General features: G+C 45.7%; 1 protein-coding gene across 1 annotated transcript; it reads right to left on the reverse strand.

Moving 5' to 3' along the window:
- Positions 1-812: 812 nt before the first annotated feature.
- Positions 813-13,870, reverse strand: LOC142072074 (uncharacterized). The gene is made up of 3 exons (XM_075128282.1): positions 13,420-13,870; positions 12,572-13,031; positions 813-963 (listed from the first exon to the last, which is right to left on the reverse strand). Exons 1-3 carry the CDS (start codon positions 13,820-13,822, stop codon positions 813-815), a joined length of 1,014 nt encoding a protein of 337 aa, XP_074984383.1. The 5' UTR covers positions 13,823-13,870.
- Between the last annotated feature and the right edge of the window lie 5,466 nt (positions 13,871-19,336).

Below are 19,336 nucleotides of genomic sequence, written 5' to 3' on the forward strand. Positions count from 1 at the left end.
ATATTTTCTACCACTTTGCCTGGTACTGAAGTTAGTCTCACTGACCTGTAATTGCCAGGATCACATCTGGAGTCCTTTTTTTTAAAAATATATATATCAGCATTACATTAGCTATCTGCCTGTCAGCAGGTAAAGAGGCTGGTTTCAGTGATAAGTCACATACCACAGTTAGTATTTCTGCGATTTCATATTTGAGTCCCTTCAGAACTCTTGGGTGAATACCATCCGGTCCTGGTGACTTATTACTGTTTAGTATACCAATTTGTTCTAAAACCTCTTCTAATGACACATCAGTTTGGGATAGTACTTCAGATCTGTCACCTAAAAAGAGTAGCTCTGATGTGGGTATCTCCCCCACATCCTCTGCAGTGAAGACCCAATGCAAAGAATTCATTTAGCTTCTCTGCTATAGTCTTGTCTTCCTTGAGTGCTCTTTTAATACCTTTGTCATCCAGGGGTCCCATTGCGTGTTTGGCAGGCCTCCCAATTCTGATGTATTTGAGGGGAAAAAAACAAAAACAACAACAAAAAAACCCCACACACCTTACTGTTCTTTTTTGCATCTTTAGAAAGTTTCTTCTCAGATTTTTTCCTTGGCCTACCTTTTTTACACTTTTATATGTTACTTGCCAGAGTTTATGTTCCTTCCTATTTTCCTTATTAAGATTTGACTTCCAAATTTTAAAGGATTCCTTTTTAAATCTAATGGCCACTGTTACTTCGCTGTTTAGCCAGGGGGGCATTTGTTTGGTCCTTCTACTGTCTTTTTTGATTTAGGGTATACATTTAGCCTGAGCCTCTTTATGGTGATTTTAAGTCATCTCCATGCTGCTTGCAGGCATTTTATCCCTGTGATTGCTCTTTTTAATTTCTGTGTAACTAGCATCTTCATTCTTGTGTTGTTCCACTTTTAAAAAAGTAAATGTTACTGGTTTGTTTGGTTTTTTGGTATTTCGCCTCCCCCTACAAGGATGCTAAAAATTACATTATTTAAATACATCACTATTACCAAGAAGTTCAGCTATAGTTAGTTACTTCTTGGAGCAGATCCTGTGCTCCACTTAGGACTAAATCAAGAATTGCCTCCCCCTTGTGGGTTCCAGCACTAGGTTCTCCAAGAAGCAGTCACTTATGGTGTATAGACAGTTTCTCTCTGCGTCACACTGTGAGGTGACATGACCTGAGTCAACATGAGGATAGTTGAAATCAATTATTATTATTGTGTTTTCCGGGTTTGCATGTTCCCTAACCTCCCTTAGCACTTCACAATCATGGTCACTGTCCTGGTCAAATGGTCGCTAGCATATTCCTACTGCTGCACGCTTTTTATTCAAGCATGGAACTTCTAGCCACAGAGATTCTAGGGTACAGTTTGATTCATTTAAGATTTGGACTCTCTGCTTATTTTATTTTTTTTTAAACATAGAGTGCCACCTCCCCCACCAGCATGACCTACACTGTCATTCCTACATCTTTTGTACGCTGGTGTTACCATGTCCCGTTGATTACCCTCACTCCACTAAAGTTTCCATGATGCCTATTATGCCAATACCCTCATTTAATGCCACACGGTCTAGTTCACTCATCTTAGCATTTAGACTTTTACATTTGTGTATAAGCACCTGTCATAAATATAAAGGGAAGGGTAACCACCTTACTGTATACAGTGCTATAAAATCCCTCCTGGCCAGAGGCAACATCCTGTTACCTGTAAAGGATTAAGAAGCTCAGCTAACCTGCACCTGACCCAAAGGACCAATAAGGGAACAAGGTACTTTCAAATCTTGGGGGGAGAAAGGCTTTTGTCTGTGTTCTTTGTTTACATGTTTGTTCTCTCTTGGGACTGAGAGAGGCCAGACAGAAATCCATCTTCTCCAACCCATCCTAATCCAAGTCTCCAATATTGCAACCAGTATAGGTAACCCAGGCAAGGCGGATTAGTTTATCTTTTGTTTTATGTGAATTTTCCCTGTGTTAAGAGGGAGGTTTATTCCTGTTTTCTGTAATTTTAAGGTTTTGCCCAGAGGGGGATCCTCTGTGTTTTGAAGCTGAATACCGTGTAAAGTATTTTCCATCCTGATTTTACAGAGGTGATTCTTTTACCTTTTCTTTCATTAAAATTCTTCTTTTAAGAACCTGATTGATTTTTCATTGTTCTTAAGATCCAAGGGTTTGGGTCTGTGTTCGCCTGTACAAATTGGTGAGGATTCTTATCAAGCCTTCCCCAGGAAAGAGGGTGTAGGGCTTGGGGGGATATTTTGGGGAAAGACTTCTCCAAGTGGTCTCTTTCCCTGTTCTTTGTTTAAAACACTTGGTGGTGGCAGCATACTGTTCAAGGACAAGGCAAAGTTTGTACCTTGGGGAAGTTTTTAACCTAAGCTGGTAAGAATAAGCTTAGGGGGGTCTTTCATGCAGGTCCCCACATCTGTACCCTAGAGTTCAGAGTGGGGAAGGAACCCTGACAGAACCTCACTAGCTCCCACCTCTACTTCACCAACTTCTTTCCTATCCTCTTTACAAGGCTCTAGAGTTCCCCCTTTAATAAATTCATCCTTCGGGGAGATGTCCGCCCAAACTGTGTGCTCTCCCACCTCTGTCAGCTTTCCCCAAGCCTGTAGTTTAAATAAATCCTTCACAACATTTTAAATTTTCTGTACTAGCAGCCTGGGTCCATTTTGCTTAAGGTGGAGCCCATCCCGCCTGTATAGGCTACTCCTTCCACCTAAAGGTTGCCAAATTTCTAATAAACCTAATTCCTCCCCCTTACACCCTTCAAACACATCCTTAAATGCTTTGCTGAATAGGGATGGTTTCGTGAACTGGAGCTCTGTTAGCAGCATGAAATATATTCATATTGGCACTGATCCTGCAACTCACAATGAAGTCCAATGAGAATTGTAAGTGCTCAGTATCTCTTAGGAGCAGACCTGCTATCTGCTACAAATAAATTGTCTCAGGGGATTGTCTCAGATGTAGGCAGGAAATCGAATTATCCTATCCACAAATATTCATCAAGGAGCACAGTAATAAACATCCTCACAGCTGGTCAAGAAGCAAAAAATATATATACATATTTGTGGGTGAATCAGAGAAATGCATTTTTTTCCTTTTCATTTTTTAAACCCAACAGAAGGATGTGGTAGAGCAGCGAAGGAGGACAGATGTACTGTGTCCGTGTGACCACACTCTTTGGGGTCCAAGACAAACTAGAGGACAGACTCAATAGGGTGCAAAAATCCGTTGAATTTATTGAGGCAGTTCCCAGATGCCCCCAAGCAGGGGTTTCCTGCAATAGTCTCATTAGTCCCCTCAGGCCTGTCCCAGACAGCACAGACAGTCTCCCAATAACCCTTTCTTTAGTAAGCCAAAGAAATAATCCCAAAACCCAAACCCAATAATCCTGTTCCAGGCTTACCTTCCTTCAGAGGGCTCGGACAGTCAGCAGTCTCTGCAGAGGGTCTGGGCTGGTCCTTTTCTCAGGAGCAAATGATAGGAAGTCGAGAAGAAGGCTACTAGTTGCTGGACTCACACCCTTTGCCCAGGGCGGAGGTTCTCCCAGATCTGTATGAGTTGTGATTCCTGATCCTGAGCTCCAATTCTAGTGGGTAAGGAACTATAAACTACCCCTCCTGGACCTTCCATGGCTTTAGGCATTTCATGTCATACATCTGTGTTGTCTTCTGTTTGTCCAGTGGCCTCCGCTCATAATTGACCTGCCTGATTACCTCAGAGGGCCCCTGCCACTTGGCTAGCAATTTGGACTCGGTACTTGAGTAGTAGCAGAATTCAGAGTTAAACACTTGTAGATGAAAGCTCTTGTGGTATGCCTGCTCCTGGGCCTGCTGTGCATTAAGGAGGTATTCCCTTGCAAACATGCCCGGAGCCTTGAGTTTATCCTGGAGCTTTGGGGTATGACTAGATTCTCAGCCATGGGGCCCTTTTCCTCCCACAATTCTCACAGAAGGTCTAGGGTTCCCTTTGGTGGCCTCCCATACAGAAGTTTATTACCCATGATGATTGGGAAACCTCCCTCACAGCAAACAAGAATGGGTGAGAGCAGCTGGTCCCAGTGGCAGTAGGTCCATTGCAATGAATTTCTTTAACATTTTTTCAGAGACTAATTGAGATGCTCAACCAACCTGTCTGTTGGTTTTAATTTTTAACATATACTCCTTCCTGAGCCATGACAAAGTTGGTTCCCCGATCTGCTAAGATCTCCAGGGGCAAAAACCTTTTACCAGCTTAGTCATGATGGTCTTTGCATTAGTCAATCATAAGGGAATCGCCTCCAGGTACCAGATAGCATAATCCTGGATTACCGGTGAATAGAGATAGTCTATTGCACTTTTCTCAAGGGGCCCTAACAGGTCCACCCCAACCTCAACCAATGGGAGGGGGACTAAAGGAGACTTTGCCACTGTTTTGGGAGCAACAAGTCAGCACTTGGGACAAGAGGCACAAAAGTCGGCTACTTCTTTGTATATTCCAGGCCACAAACAGTCTCAAAATTCTAGTGTAGTTTTCTCCTTACCGAGACGGGACCAGGAGCTGTTTTTGATCTTCTCCAGTCGGGTCACTCTTTGAGGCCATAGAGTCCCTCCGCTTGGAGATAGAACCAGGGGAACCTATATAAGACAAAGCCACAAATATCAGGACTGTCCCTATAAAATTGGGACATCTGGTCACCCTACATATCCCTAACAGATTTTGACTATCCACGAAGAGAGTATTTGTATTTAAACTTTTGCTGTTAAAGAGCTGATTTTTAAACACTCTCCTGATTTATCTTAGCCCTCCCTGGGCTTTGAGCTGTGCCTTGTAGGGATAAAGGAAATCTGAAGCAAAAAGAATTCTGCTCCTGCCCTGCAGCCCAGCAGGACACTAGCAAATAAAAACAGCAGAACAAAGCCCAAGGCAGAACTAATAGAAAACTAGTTGAGAGGGGGAAATGTATTGACTGTCATTCTCCTTCACTTGGGAGTTTCCTTAGAAATTGGATTATTGAGGTTTTAATGGCTAACCAGTTACCAGTATGGCTGCATTTTTTCCCTCTATTAAGCCTCTTACTGTATGGAAAGAAAGTGGGGTATAGAAAATTCAGTGCTTGGTTAACTGATGGTGGGAACTTGCTAAGATGTTTTTATTTGAAATATTGAGCCAAATTGCTCTGTTATGCCAATGCAAATCCAAAGTAACTCCATTAATTACTCTGGATTTACACCAGAGTAACTGATCCATTTGTCTCGGTAGATAAACATTGCTATGACTAGTTTCAGAGTAACAGCCGTGTTAGTCTGTATTCGCAAAAAGAAAAGGAGTACTTGTGGCACCTTAGAGACAAACCAAGTTATTTGAGCATAAGCTTTCGTGAGCTACAGCTCACTTCATCGGATGCATACTGTGGAAAGTGTAGAAGATCTTATTATATACACACAAAGCATGAAAAAATACCTCCTCCCACCCCACTCTCCTGCTGGTAATAGCTTATCTAAAGTGATCACTCTCCTTACAATGTGTATGATAATCAAGGTGGGCCATTTCCAACACAAATCCAGGTTTTCTCACACACACACAACCCCCCCCACACACAAACTCACTCTCCTGCTGGTAATAGCTTATCCAAAGTGACCACTCTCCTTACATTGTGTATGATAATCAAGGTGGGCCATTTCCAGCACAAATCCAGGGTTTAACAAGAACGTCGGGGGGGGGGGGGGGGGTTGGAAAAAACAAGGGGAAATAGGCTACCTTGCAAAATGACTAATGACTAAGCCACTCCCAGTCTCTATTCAAGCCTAAACTATTACCAGCAGGAGAGTGAGTTTGTGGGGGGGGGTGGGGTGAGAAAACCTGGATTTGTGCTGGAAATGGCCCAACTTGATTATCATACACATTGTAAGGAGAGTGATCACTTTAGATAAGCTATTACCAGCAGGAGAGTGGGGTGGGAGGAGGTATTTTTTCATGCTTTGTGTGTATATAATAAGATCTTCTACACTTTCCACAGTATGCATCCGATGAAGTGAGCTGTAGCTCACGAAAGCTTATGCTCAAATAACTTGGTTTGTCTCTAAGGTGCCACAAGTACTCCTTTTCTTATTGCTAGACTATCTGTCCTCTGAGTGCATTATATAGGACAACATGTGGATCTAGTAACATTCTCTGCTGATCCTTAAGGAATTTTTCCCTTGTATACTGCTTTATACTGTACTGCTATTACTGATGCTTTGAGATTCATGAGCAACACTGTCAAAGAATGCAGTCCTTGAATTGCTAACTTTTTAGTGTGTGTATATTTTGTTCTGAGAGTACTTCAGATGTGAAATATATATAAAACTTAACAAAAAAGTGCATTAGAATGAAGAGAGCAAGGGATTAACAGAAAGCCACTAATGCCCTTCTGTTGCTGAACAAACTTGCTTCCTCTAGTCCCACTCAAATAGAAACAGCACCATCTGTTGCTCTCTGCTGTAGATCAAAGCAGCTTTTTCTCTGCGCAGATGACAGCAGGAAATGAATCATGTGCAGGAGAAATTAAATAGAGACAAATGTTAATGTTAGAGATGGGCTAAGACTGGAACAATTTATCCTAATCCATCCCGGATACAGAATCAAACTACCCTTGGTTTTTGTCTTGCAAAAACAAAGCCCAAATGAGGAGGCTTTGCAAAACCAATTCTAGCATATTTGCCGTTCAGGAACTATCCTCAGAAGTTGAACTATAGCTACTAGGGATGGGAATACCCTTTAGGCCTGGTCCAACCCTTCAGTGCAGCTCTGGCTTTTCCCCTAAAGTATGCTGTCTTTGTCCAGTCCAGTTAGTATTCATGATAATTATTTGTTCAGCTCAGACAATGTGTTTTTCAGCACTGCTTCCATGACACTTGATCTCAGCAGAGTTAGATGACAAGAGTGCTGAAAACCACACTGACAGCTGGACAGCAGGGTTCTCATGCTGGTACAGCTAAACTGCTGCTAGCCCCAGTGGAAAGTTTTTCTCAGAGTTCCTTGGTGGGCCAAAGTATGAAGCCATGTCTGTGGAGAAGCAGCAGACATGGCTGCATTGTGGCTGGAATTTGAACACAAAGCTGTTTGGCTTCATTTCAGAAAGTGGGGCTACATCTGCGAGTTACAAATGGAAACTTCTCTTTGATGTTTAAAATTCCTCCTCAACAGTGGATATACTTGTACATCAATTCAATGAAAAATACAGTTCTCTCTCAATAATCCACTCCACATTCCAAACCCTTCTTGATGACTCAGGAGCCAAGACAAGCTCAGCCGTCTTTACTCAGGCACTCACATATTAGCTTCAGCAATCAAGTTTGATAAATATGGGATCATTTTCTGACTGTCTTATGGGATCGGATGTAACTGAAGGATCTTATACTCTAACCGAGGTTCAATGAGGAGTTATGACAATTATAGTCTTAGGTTTTTAATGTTATTTTTCAGAATATGAAATGTACTACTCTAGCTGGAGTAAAAATGGGTAGGATAATGGTACATTGCCATCTACTAGCTACACATAATGCAGATGGGCTCTGGACAAATTCTGCAAAGGGCATTGAGGTTATGGGGACAGCTCGGAGAAAGGTGAGGTATAGCTACTGTGTTTCTCATTACGCCACAAACCACCACGCTGTTCCTTCTGTAGCCCAAGGTCTGGAGTAGCAACAATGGAAGGGCTGAAGAGTTGCCCTGCTCCATGGCTGCAGGTTGGGTGTGAATTCCATATCCCACCTTCTACTCCCTAAATAATCCCTTGCACAAACCTAAGGCAAATATGAGTTTTTCATTTACATTTTGAAAACAAGAGTAAGAAGAATAAAGTAGTCTGTTTTGGGAGAGATGGGGAGTTGAAGGAATCAGAGGAAATTGGAAGCTGTCACTCTCCACCATGTCCAAGCTGTGCTCAGATGTAGTGGAGAATCAGAACCTTCAAGTTTACGATCCAAATCCCTCAAGGCTGGAGCTAGTTGAAAATGTGATTTCCCCCCCCCCCAAAAAAAAACAACCAATTTTGATATTTTTAAGAAAATAAAATGAAATGAAGGTTTTTTTTTTGTTTCAGGGTTTGAAAACTAGAAAAATATTATGGGTTGATTTTTTAAATATTCCCCCCCTCACTTCTTTCCTCTTTTTTCCACCTGAAAATGGCACGAGGGTGAAGCAGTAAAATAGGAAGAAAAAGTAGTGGAGGTACTGGGGAAACAAAACGGTAATTTTCCTCCTCACACTTTGTAATTTTCCCCCTTTTCCCCCCCAGGGGAAAAAGGGAGCAGGGGGCAAAAAAAGGGCTGAGAAGGGGTGAATTAAATCTAAAACCATCATCATTTTTTCCAATTTTTGAAAAGCAAGCTGAAACAAAAATTATTTGAAACTAAACCAAAACCTTCATATCATCACAACATCAAAGAATTGTATCAAAATCTAACTGTTTTCAACAAAAGCATTTCAGGGTTGATGAAACTTGCACTTTTTGATGGGGTGGGGAAACTTGGTCAAAACATTTCACCTATCCCTGCTTATGGGCCTGGAGCTTGCTGTGACTGCCTGAACGTTGCCACAGCATGCAAGGTCATCTGTTCATGTCACTAATGACATACCAGACTTGTCAACAGGCATTGCAGAAGATTTAGACATGATATATTTTATGACCACACCAGCTGATCCCAGCTGTTTGTAAGCCCTTTGAGCCCTCCCTTCATATGTTGCTCTCCTCCAACTTCCCAGCCTGCAGTTATAAATTCTGCTTTAAAAAGTGCAAACCAAAATTAAGGCAAAGAAATCAGAGCATATCAGACTGAGGTGCATAATGCAATCCTTTAGTGCTTTCTTCATCTACATGTGCATTGGTCAACATTCTGACTATGCAGTGAGCTTTTTTAGATAGCAGGCAGCAACAGAATAAAAAAGGAAGGAAAAGGGCAGTTAACTGCAGTTCTTTTGGTGGATGCACTCAGAAGCAAACATCTTAGAGAGTCAAGTTCTTCGCATGCAAGAAATCAACTTGTTTCATGAAGGATTATTTTAATATATAAACATAACTTCTAAAGAGGTAAGTTTGCAAAATCCTTGTCTTTTTGGCAATACTGTGTACTACATGTAGCGTTGGCTCACTTTTGCCTATTCTAGACCTTCACTGTACTAGCAAGGAGGATGCCTCTGAATGCATATGCTAACAAACATGTCCAAATAACTCTACAGGCCTAAGCTATACAAAATTGTAAAATGAACAAAAAGCACCAGTATGTGAAAATAGTTTTAACAGTCTGACTAAACTCGTTTCAGTCCGGAGGTAGAAACTTCAGCACATGCAGGATGTTGGTGTCTACCTGCCATCTTTGTCCTAACACAGAGGTTGTTGGCTTTCACAGCACAAGATCTACAGTTGTTTCTTCAAGGTTTTCTGGCAGAGGAAATTTGAGGGAAGCTCACGTTTTCCGGTTGGTAGTTCTTTGTTATCAGTAGCTGCTTCTCATTTGATGGATGAATGTCTGCATGGGAGTTACAGTCTTTTGTATGAGCATGTGACAAGTCTGATAGAAAAAAGGAAAGACACATGGGATTGATAAACAAGATGTTACAGCTGGCCCCATGAAGAGGTAATGGGTCCAGCCCCACCTCTCCCACACAGGTAGGGGAATATTAGGGTATGTCTACACTACGGAATAAGGTCGAATTTATAGAAGTCGGTTTTTTAGAAATCGGTTTTATAAATTCGAGTGTGTGTGTCCCCACAGAAAATGCTCTAAGTGCATTAAGTGCATTAACTCGGCGGAGCGCTTCCACAGTACCGAGGCAAGCGTCGACTTCCGGAGCGTTGCACTGTGGGTAGCTATCCCACAGTTCCCGCAGTCTCCGCTGCCCATTGGAATTCTGGGTTGAGATCCCAATGCCTGATGGGGCTAAAACATTGTCGCGGGTGGTTCTGGGTACATATCGTCAGCCTCCCGTTCCCTCCCTCCCCCCGTGAAAGCAAGGGCAGACAATCATTTCGCGCCTTTTTTCCTGAGTTACCTGTGCAGACGCCATACCACAGCAAGCATGGAGCCCGCTCAGGTAACCGTCACCCTATGTCTCCTGGGTGCTGGCAGACGCGGTACGGCTTTGCTGCACAGTAGCAGTAACCCCTTGCCTTCTGGCAGCAGACGGTGCAATACGACTGGTAGTCGTCCTCATCGTGTCCGAGGTGCTCCTGGCCGCGTCGGCTGGGAGCGCCTGGGCAGACATGGGCGCAGGGACTACATTTGGAGTGACTTGACCAGGTCATTCTCTTTAGTCCTGCAGTCAGTCCTATTGAACCGTCTTATGGTGAGCAGGCAGGCGATACGGACTGCTAGCAGTCGTACTGTACCATCTTCTGCCAGGCAGGCAAGAGATGAGGATTGCTAGCAGTCGTATTGCACCATCTTCTGCCAGGCAGGCAAGAGATGGGGATGGCTAGCAGGCGTACTGTACCATCTTCTGCCGAGCAGCCATGAGATGTGGATGGCATGCAGTCCTTCTGCACCGTCTGCTGCCAGCCAAAGATGTAAAAGATAGATGGAGTGGGTCAAAACAAGAAATAGACCAGATTTGTTTTGTACTCATTTGCCTCCTCCCCTGTCTAGGGGACTCATTCCTCTAGGTCACACTGCAGTCACTCACAGAGAAGGTGCAGCGAGGTAAATCTAGCCATGTATCAATCAGAGGCCAGGCTAACCTCCTTGTTCCAATAACAACGATAACTTAGGTGCACCATTTCTTATTGGAACCCTCCGTGCAGTCCTGCCTGAAATACTCCTTGATGTACAGGCACCCCCTTTGTTGATTTTAGCTCCCTGAAGCCAACCCTGTAAGCCGTGTCGTCAGTCGCCCCTCCCTCCGTCAGAGCAACGGCAGACAATCGTTCCGCGCCTTTTTTCTGTGCGGACGCCATACCACGGCAAGCATGGAGCCCGCTCAGCTCACTTTGGCAATTAGGAGCACATTAACCACCACACGCATTATCCAGCAGTATATGCAGCACCAGAACATGGCAACGCGATACCGGGCGAGGAGGCGACGTCAGCGCGGTCCCGTGAGTGATCAGGACATGGACACAGATTTCTCTGAAAGCATGGGCCCTGACAATGCATGCATCATGGTGCTAATGGGGCAGGTTCATGCTGTGGAACGCCGATTCTGGGCTCGGGAAACAAGCACAGACTGGTGGGACCGCATAGTGTTGCAGGTCTGGGACGATTCCCAGTGGCTACGAAACTTTCGCATGCGTAAGGGCACTTTCATGGAACTTTGTGACTTGCTTTCCCCTGTCCTGAAGCGCATGAATACCAAGATGAGAGCAGCCCTCACAGTTGAGAAGCGAGTGGCGATAGCCCTGTGGAAGCTTGCAACGCCAGACAGCTACCGGTCAGTTGGGAATCAATTTGGAGTGGGCAAATCTACTGTGGGGGCTGCTGTGATGCAAGTAGCCCACGCAATCAAAGATCTGCTGATATCAAGGGTAGTGACCCTGGGAAATGTGCAGGTCATAGTGGATGGCTTTGCTGCAATGGGATTCCCTAACTGTGGTGGGGCTATAGATGGAACCCATATCCCTATCTTGGCACCGGAGCACCAAGCCGCCGAGTACATAAACCGCAAGGGGTACTTTTCGATAGTGCTGCAAGCTCTGGTGGATCACAAGGGACGTTTCACCAACATCAACGTGGGATGGCCGGGAAAGGTGCATGATGCTCGCATCTTCAGGAACTCTGGTCTGTTTCAAAAGCTGCAGGAAGGGACTTTATTCCCAGACCAGAAAATAACTGTTGGGGATGTTGAAATGCCTATATGTATCCTTGGGGACCCAGCCTACCCCTTAATGCCATGGCTCATGAAGCCGTACACAGGCAGCCTGGACAGTGGTCAGGAGCTGTTCAACTACAGGCTGAGCAAGTGCAGAATGGTGGTAGAATGTGCATTTGGACGTTTAAAGGCGCGCTGGCGCAGTTTATTGACTCGCTTAGACCTCAGCGAAACCAATATTCCCACTGTTATTACTGCTTGCTGTGTGCTCCACAATATCTGTGAGAGTAAGGGGGAGACGTTTATGGCGGGGTGGGAGGTTGAGGCAAATCGCCTGGCTGCTGGTTACGCGCAGCCAGACACCAGGGCGGTTAGAAGAGCACAGGAGGGCGCGGTACGCATCAGAGAAGCTTTGAAAAACAGTTTCATGACTGGCCAGGCTACAGTGTGAAAGTTCTGTTTGTTTCTCCTTGATGAACCCCCCCCGCCCCTTGGTTCACTCTACTTCCCTGTAAGCTAACCACCCTCCCCTCCTCCCTTTAATCATTGCTTGCAGAGCCAATAAAGTCATTGCTGCTTCACAGTCATGCATTCGTTATTCATTCATCACACAAATAGGGGGATGACTACCAAGGTATCCCAGGAGGGGTGGTGGAGGAGGGAAGGAAAATGCCACACAGCACTTTAAGCACAGCACTTTAAAAGTTTACAACTTTAAAATTTATTGAATGACAGCCTTCTTTTTTTTGGGCAATCCTCTGTGGGGGAATGGCTGGTTGGCCGGAGGCCTCCCCACCGTGTTCTTGGGCGTCTGGGTGTGGAGGCTATGGAACTTGGGGAGGAGGGCGGTTGGTTACAGAGGGGCTGCAGTGGCAGTCTGTGCTCCAGCTGCCTTTGCTGCAGCTCAACCATACACTGGAGCATACTGGTTTGGTCCTGCAGCAGCCTCAGCATTGAATCCTGCCTCCTCTCATCACGCTGCCGCCACATTTGAGCTTCAGCCCTGTCTTCAGCCCGCCACTTACTCTCTTCAGCCCGCCACTTACTCTCTTCAGCCCTCCACCTCTCCTCCCGGTCATTTTGTGCTTTCCTGCACTCTGACATTATTTGCCTCCACGCATTCGTCTGTGCTCTGTCAGTGTGGGAGGACAGCATGAGCTCGGAGAACATTTCATCGCGAGTGCGTTTTTTTTTCTTTCTAAGCTTCACTAGCCTCTGGGAAGGAGAAGATCCTGTGATCATTGAAACACATGCAGCTGGTGGAGAAAAAAAAAGGGACAGCGGTATTTAAAAAGACACATTTTATAAAACAGTGGCTACACTCTTTCAGGGTAAACCTTGAAAGTTAACATTACATACATAGCACATGTGCTTTCGTTACAAGGTCGCATTTTGCCTCCTCCCACCGCGTGAACGGATTTTGGTTGAATGCCAGCAAACATACACTGCAATGCTTTGTTCTACAGTGATTCCCCAGTACGTGTTGCTGGCCTGGAGTGGTAAAGTGTCCTACCATGAAGGACGAAATAAGGCTGCCCTCCCCAGAAACCTTTTGCAAAGGCAGAACCGCAAATGCCAGGGCAAAGTAATCCTTTCACATGCTTGCTTTTAAACCATGTATAGCATTTTAAAAGGTACACTCACCAGAGGTCCCTTCTCCGCCTGCTGAGTCCAGGAGGCAGCCTTGGGTGGGTTCGGGGGGTACTGGCTCCAGGTCTAGGGTGAGAAACAGTTCCTGGCTGTCGGGAAAACCGGTTTCTCCGCTTGCTTGCTGTGAGCTATCTACAACCTCCTCATCATCATCTTCTTCGTCCCCAAAACCTACTTCTGTATTGCCTCCATCTCCATTGAAGGAGTCAAACAACACGGCTGGGGTAGTGGTGGCTGAACCCCCTAAAATGGCATGCAGCTCATCATAGAAGCGGCATGTTTGGGGCTCTGACCCAGAGCGGCCGTTCGCCTCTCTGGTTTTCTGGTAGGCTTGCCTCAGCTCCTTCAGTTTCACGCGGCACTGCTTCGGGTCCCTGTTATGGCCTCTGTCCTTCATGCCCTGGGAGATTTTCAGAAAGGTTTTGGCATTTCGAAAACTGGAACGGAGTTCTGATAGCACGGATTCCTCTCCCCAAACAGCGATCAGATCCCGTACCTCCCGTTCAGTCCATGCTGGAGCTCTTTTGCGATTCTGGGACTCCATCATGGTCACCTCTGCTGATGAGCTCTGCATGGTCACCTGCAGCTTGCCACGCTGGCCAAACAGGAAATGAGATTCAAAAGTTCGCGGTTCTTTTCCTGTCTACCTGGCCAGTGCATCTGAGTTGAGAGCGCTGTCCAGAGCGGTCAGAATGGAGCACTCTGGGATAGCTCCCGGAGGCCAATACCATCGAATTGTGTCCACAGTACCCCAAATTCGAGCCGGCAACGTCGATTTAAGCGCTAATCCACTTGTCAGGGGTGGAGTAAGGAAATCGATTTTAAGAGCCCTTTAAGTCGAAATAAAGGGCTTCATTGTGTGGACGGGTGCAGGTTTAAATCGATTTAACGCTGCTAAATTCGATCTAAAGTCCTAGTGTAGACCAGGGCTTAGTGTAGTCACATGACATGTAGATCATGTGGCTAAATCAGTCCCAAACGCAGGGCTAACAGAGAAGCCTCCAGAGCACCAAAGAGGGAAGGAGGGCCGTGTCTGCCTGCACCCACCCCAGAAGTAGGGCCCCCGTGGACTATGGGCCCCCTGAACCAAGGGGGAAGAGACATCCCTCAGCCCCAGAAGGAGAGCTGGGAAGACCCCTGAACCTGAAGGAGAATCTACAGGCAAGGGAGACCAGGACTGAAGTCACCTCAGTCCTAAGGAGGAGAGATGGGAAGACCCATCTACCTAAGGCTGATTAAACTAAATAAATTTGATCCCAGGAGAAAGACTATTGTTGAAAGACTCTGGGTTTCAGAAATAAACTGCTCAGATCCAAACAAGCTGAGGGTGGGGTGCCTGCAGAACCATGCCTTGACACAAGGGGATGGGATCTGAGACAGACCCCTCTAACCCAAGGGTTCCTTTCCCAGAGATGTATTTCAATCACCAATGTATATATACCAGGAAAAAATGTCTCTGCAGTCTTACTGACCCTTGTCAAAGACGTCTGCCTCAAAATAGCCATGCAAAGCAAAGCATGGCCTATGTCTTTCCAATTCTCTCCCGCTCTGTGGTGTAAGGCAAGTCTTATCCATTTTCTTATACCGCAGCATAATTTACCTCACAGGATTTTAACAGGACTGCCAGAGAAAGGGGAACTATAACCCTGCTCCCAAGGATTCAAAAGAGAGGCCAACTGTGAATTATCCTGAACTAGCCTTGCCCCTGTTGCTGGGGCTGTTCCAAACTACAGATAAGTAAACCTGCAAGAGAAAGTCAATTTAGAATTAAAGAGATACGGTGGGTGAGTTAATATTTTATTGGACCAACTTCTGTTGGTGAGAGAGATGAGCTTTCGAGCTACACAGAGGTATTCTCCCAGTGATCCAAAGCAACATAGCTAGGTCAACCTAAGTTTTAGGTGTAGACCAGGCTTAAGAGCAGTGGTTCTCAAACTTTTTTACTGGTGACCCCTTTCACATAGCAAGCCTCTGAGTACAACCCCCCCTTATAGATTAAAAACACTTTTTTATATATTTTACACCATTATAAATGCAAGAGGCAAAGCAGGGTTTGGGGTGAGGTTGACAGCTCATGACCCCCAATATAATAACCTCACAACCCCCTGAGGGGTTCCGACCCCCAGTTTGAGAACCCCTGCCTAAGAGGAAAGCCATTGAAGTGGATGGAGTTGCAGTAGTGTGAGCGGAGAATCAGGCCTGTAGATTTCAGTGAGGTAGGATAGGATAGGTTATAGCTGAGAGCAGACTTCAGCCTAAAGGGGAGCTAAGAAGAGTTTCCAGCCCAGTCTACACTCAAAAGTTAGGTTGATATAGCTACTTCAGTCTGGGGTGTGACAAGTCACACTCCTTACTGGAACAGCTAGGCCAACCTGAGCCCCGTCCCCAGCCCCAGTGTACATGTAGTTATGCTGACAAAAGAACTCTTCGGAAAGGTGGTATTCCTACACCAATAAAAAGACCTTTCATCAGTGTAGGCTGCATCTACACTATGGGGTTATGCTGGCATAGGTATGCCAGCACAGTCTCTGTAGCTTAAACACAGCCAGGCCTGGAGGCATTAGTTCTGAGAGGAGTGAACTGTCCCATTCATCTCAATGAGATGTTATTTCCAAAACCCACTGTTTTTCCCTCCCAAGTAGATACACCCTGGCAACTGGGCCCTGGTCTACACTAGGACTTTAGGTCGAATTTAGCAGCATTAAATCGATGTAAACCTGCACCTGTCCACATGATGAAGCCCTTTTTTTCGACTTAAAGGGCTCTTAAAATCGATTTCCTTACTCCACCCCTGACAAGTGGATTAGCGCTTAAATCAGCCTTGCCGGATCGAATTTGGGGTACTGTGGACACAATTCGATGGTATTGGCCTCCAGGAGCTATCCCAGAGTGCTCTATTGTGACCACTCTGGACAGCACTCTGAACTCAGATGCACTGGCCAGGTAGACAGGAAAAGAACTGCGAACTTTTGAATCTCATTTCCGGAGACTGCGGGAACTGTGGGATAGCTACCCACAGTGCAACACTCCGGAAGTCGACTCTAGCCTCGGTACTGTGGAAGCACTCCGCCGAGTTAATGCACTTAATGCACTTAGAGCATTTTCTGTGGGGACACACACACTCAAATATATAAAAACGATTTCTAAAAACCCGACTTCTATAAATTCGACCTAATTTCGTAGTGTAGACATACCCTGGGATAAGTGGCCCCCTCCCTCTTCAGGGTATAAAGGAAACCCCTACTGTTGTTCCTGGGGAGAAAGGGGCCCTACCTCTCTTGTAGTGAAAGAGAGTTTCCCTACCTCCACCACTGCAAATTGGGCTGGAACCTCAGTGCAGGGCTGAGCCACAGGGGGCCCCATGTGACGTGGTGACCCTCAGGCCCCAGATTGCTTTAGTTTAGCTTTGGCCATAGCTGCAGCCAGCCAAGCCCTCAAGTTGGAGCCTCTTTCAGAGAGGCATCCTCTACTCTGGAACTCACCACCACCAACTGGACTGGAAATAGACCAAATTTGCGGACACTCTGGAGCCCATCTATTTTTTGTGGGCTTCGAGAGAAGGGGGAAAGTAGTGAGAGCTTGTGTTCGTGGGAAGGGTGAGATATTTGGGATCAATTTTCTAGCAGTCCTATTCTGGTTTTGGGAGGGCTGCTGGATTTTCAGATATTTATATGACAAGTATTTTTAAATCTTGTTGAAGGAACATGAATACTAGATAGGTGCTTTACTTAATAGGATTTATAAAACAAAAAATAAAGATAATTTGTGTAAGGGTTGCAGGGTCTCATATGAAAAGGACAATGACAGAGAAGCTTTTCTTGTCTAAGTTGAAGAGGCCATTTTGCAACTCTAATGGGAAAACTCCTAGCACAAAAAAACTCCTAGCAAAAAAAAAACAAACTAGCAAAAAAACTCCTAGCAAAAAAAATTATGCTTTTCTACTTAACATGGAAATCTGTTCTCATAAACACAAACACAATGAAAGTGAAACGGTGTAGGAGAATACCTATGCATTATGTCCTGCTGTTGCCATAAAGAGGTCCAATGTGCATTAGAATAAGAGAGGGGGAGGAAATCTGTTATGGAAGTGTGTGGGAGTTAATATACCAGAACAGTCTATTGTGCAGGTAAGGATCTAGACAATTTAAGTGCATATTATTTATTTGATAACCTGTAACAAACTGGGAGGGGGTGGAATTCACCACTCTGGTGCCTCTTGCTGGCTGTCATAGGAATTAGCTCTCCTTGCCAGTGCGTCCTCTTCGCGTGGTGCCTCGCCGCCGTCTCTTCTGCTCTGGGACCCATATCACCCCCAGGATTGCAGCATCTTCAGTGACACAGCCCTCTGGCTGTGCCACGCTCTGTGCTCCCCCCTTCTGGGGGAATGTCGCAGTCCCTTATTCCAGCAACTTCCTCAGTGGCGAGTGGGAACATAGGGGGGACCCACTACTCTGGGTCCCAGTCCAGGGACCCTGTCAATGGCCACTGCTTGCAGCACCTCCTCAGTAGATTTCCCTGGGCCACTTCCCCGTGGCCCCAGCACCCTCTTTGCCCTTGCCTCAGGGCATAGGCTCCAACTCCGTGGGTGCTCCGGGGCTGGCAGCCCCCGTATCAACACCTCTCCCTCCCTCCAGCAGCTCCTGCCCACCAGCAGACCCCCGATCAGTGCCTCCTCCTCCCTCCCCATGCCTCCCACCTGCCACAGATCAGCTGTTTCACAATATCAGGAGGCATGGGGGGCAGGAGGGAAGAGAGGAGCAAGGGCGCAGCACACTCGGGAGAGGGGGCGGAACTGGGTGGGAAGAGGCGGGACAGGAGTGAGGCATTGGGAGAAGGGGTGGAGTGTGGGCAGAGCCTGGGGGGAGCACCCCTCAGCAGATTAGAAATTTAGCACCTATGCCTCAGGGCCTCAGCCTGCAAATCCCTGCAGCCCATCAGGAGCTGCCTTTATCTTCCCGGGTCTCTGCCTGCAGCACTGCTCTATCCACAGTGCTTGCTGCCTTCAGCCTGCAAGGCAGCCAGTCCACCTCCCTCCTCAAGCTCCAGGGAGTGACTGAAGCTGCTTTGCTAGGCAGCCCTTCTTATATGGGCCGGGCCAGCCCTGACTGGCTGCTCTTTGCAACCCCTCTCTGATGGCTGCCTCCTGCACAGCCTCCCAAGGGCTGTATTAGCCCCTTATTGCCCAGTGTGGGGCAGGCGCCCCATCACACAGACTTTTTGAAGTTGTGCCAGAGCAGTGTATATGTCCTTCAAGCAAGGGCTGAAATGTAGATATTGTACTTCATAGACCATTACTGCCAATTTGCAACATTGTGCCAATCTGGAGTCGGGAGTCATCAAAAATAAGCGCTGTTGGTATTTCCATTTGGTATTTGGAACAGACTCAAATTATTAAAATATTGCAAAATCATCTGCTATTCATTCACTCTTTAAATCATACTTAATAATACCTTTTTCTCTTGCTATGGCAAGGACTCTAGCGCATAAGACATACATCTCTTGTATTATCAATAATGAATTAGCTTAGTTTGTAAATATTTTCCAGTAGGTCAGTTTATTCATCACAAGATACAGTGTTCACAGCAAAGGTCATTCTAAAATGCTAAGAATGCAGTGCTAGCTTCATTTCCAATAAAAAATATAAAACAGCCTTTGTGCAAAGGAAGTTTGATATTTTAAACTTTAGTGTCACTATGACTATGAATCAAGACACCTCTATACAGGTCACAGATAGAAACAAGCAGCTAAGTGGAAGAGATGTAGACCGAGCTGAATGTTTCAAACAATAACTGAAATAAAAACAGCAAATCAATGCATGTATATGGTGTCTTCCTCACCAAGTTACAACAGGATGGCCAGCAAAGTGTAAGTAAAATGATCAGTGATACGAAAAATGAAGAGCAGCAACAAA

Source organism: Caretta caretta, chromosome 5 (assembly GCF_965140235.1).
Source record: "Caretta caretta isolate rCarCar2 chromosome 5, rCarCar1.hap1, whole genome shotgun sequence".
Taxonomy (NCBI): Eukaryota; Metazoa; Chordata; order Testudines; family Cheloniidae; genus Caretta; species Caretta caretta.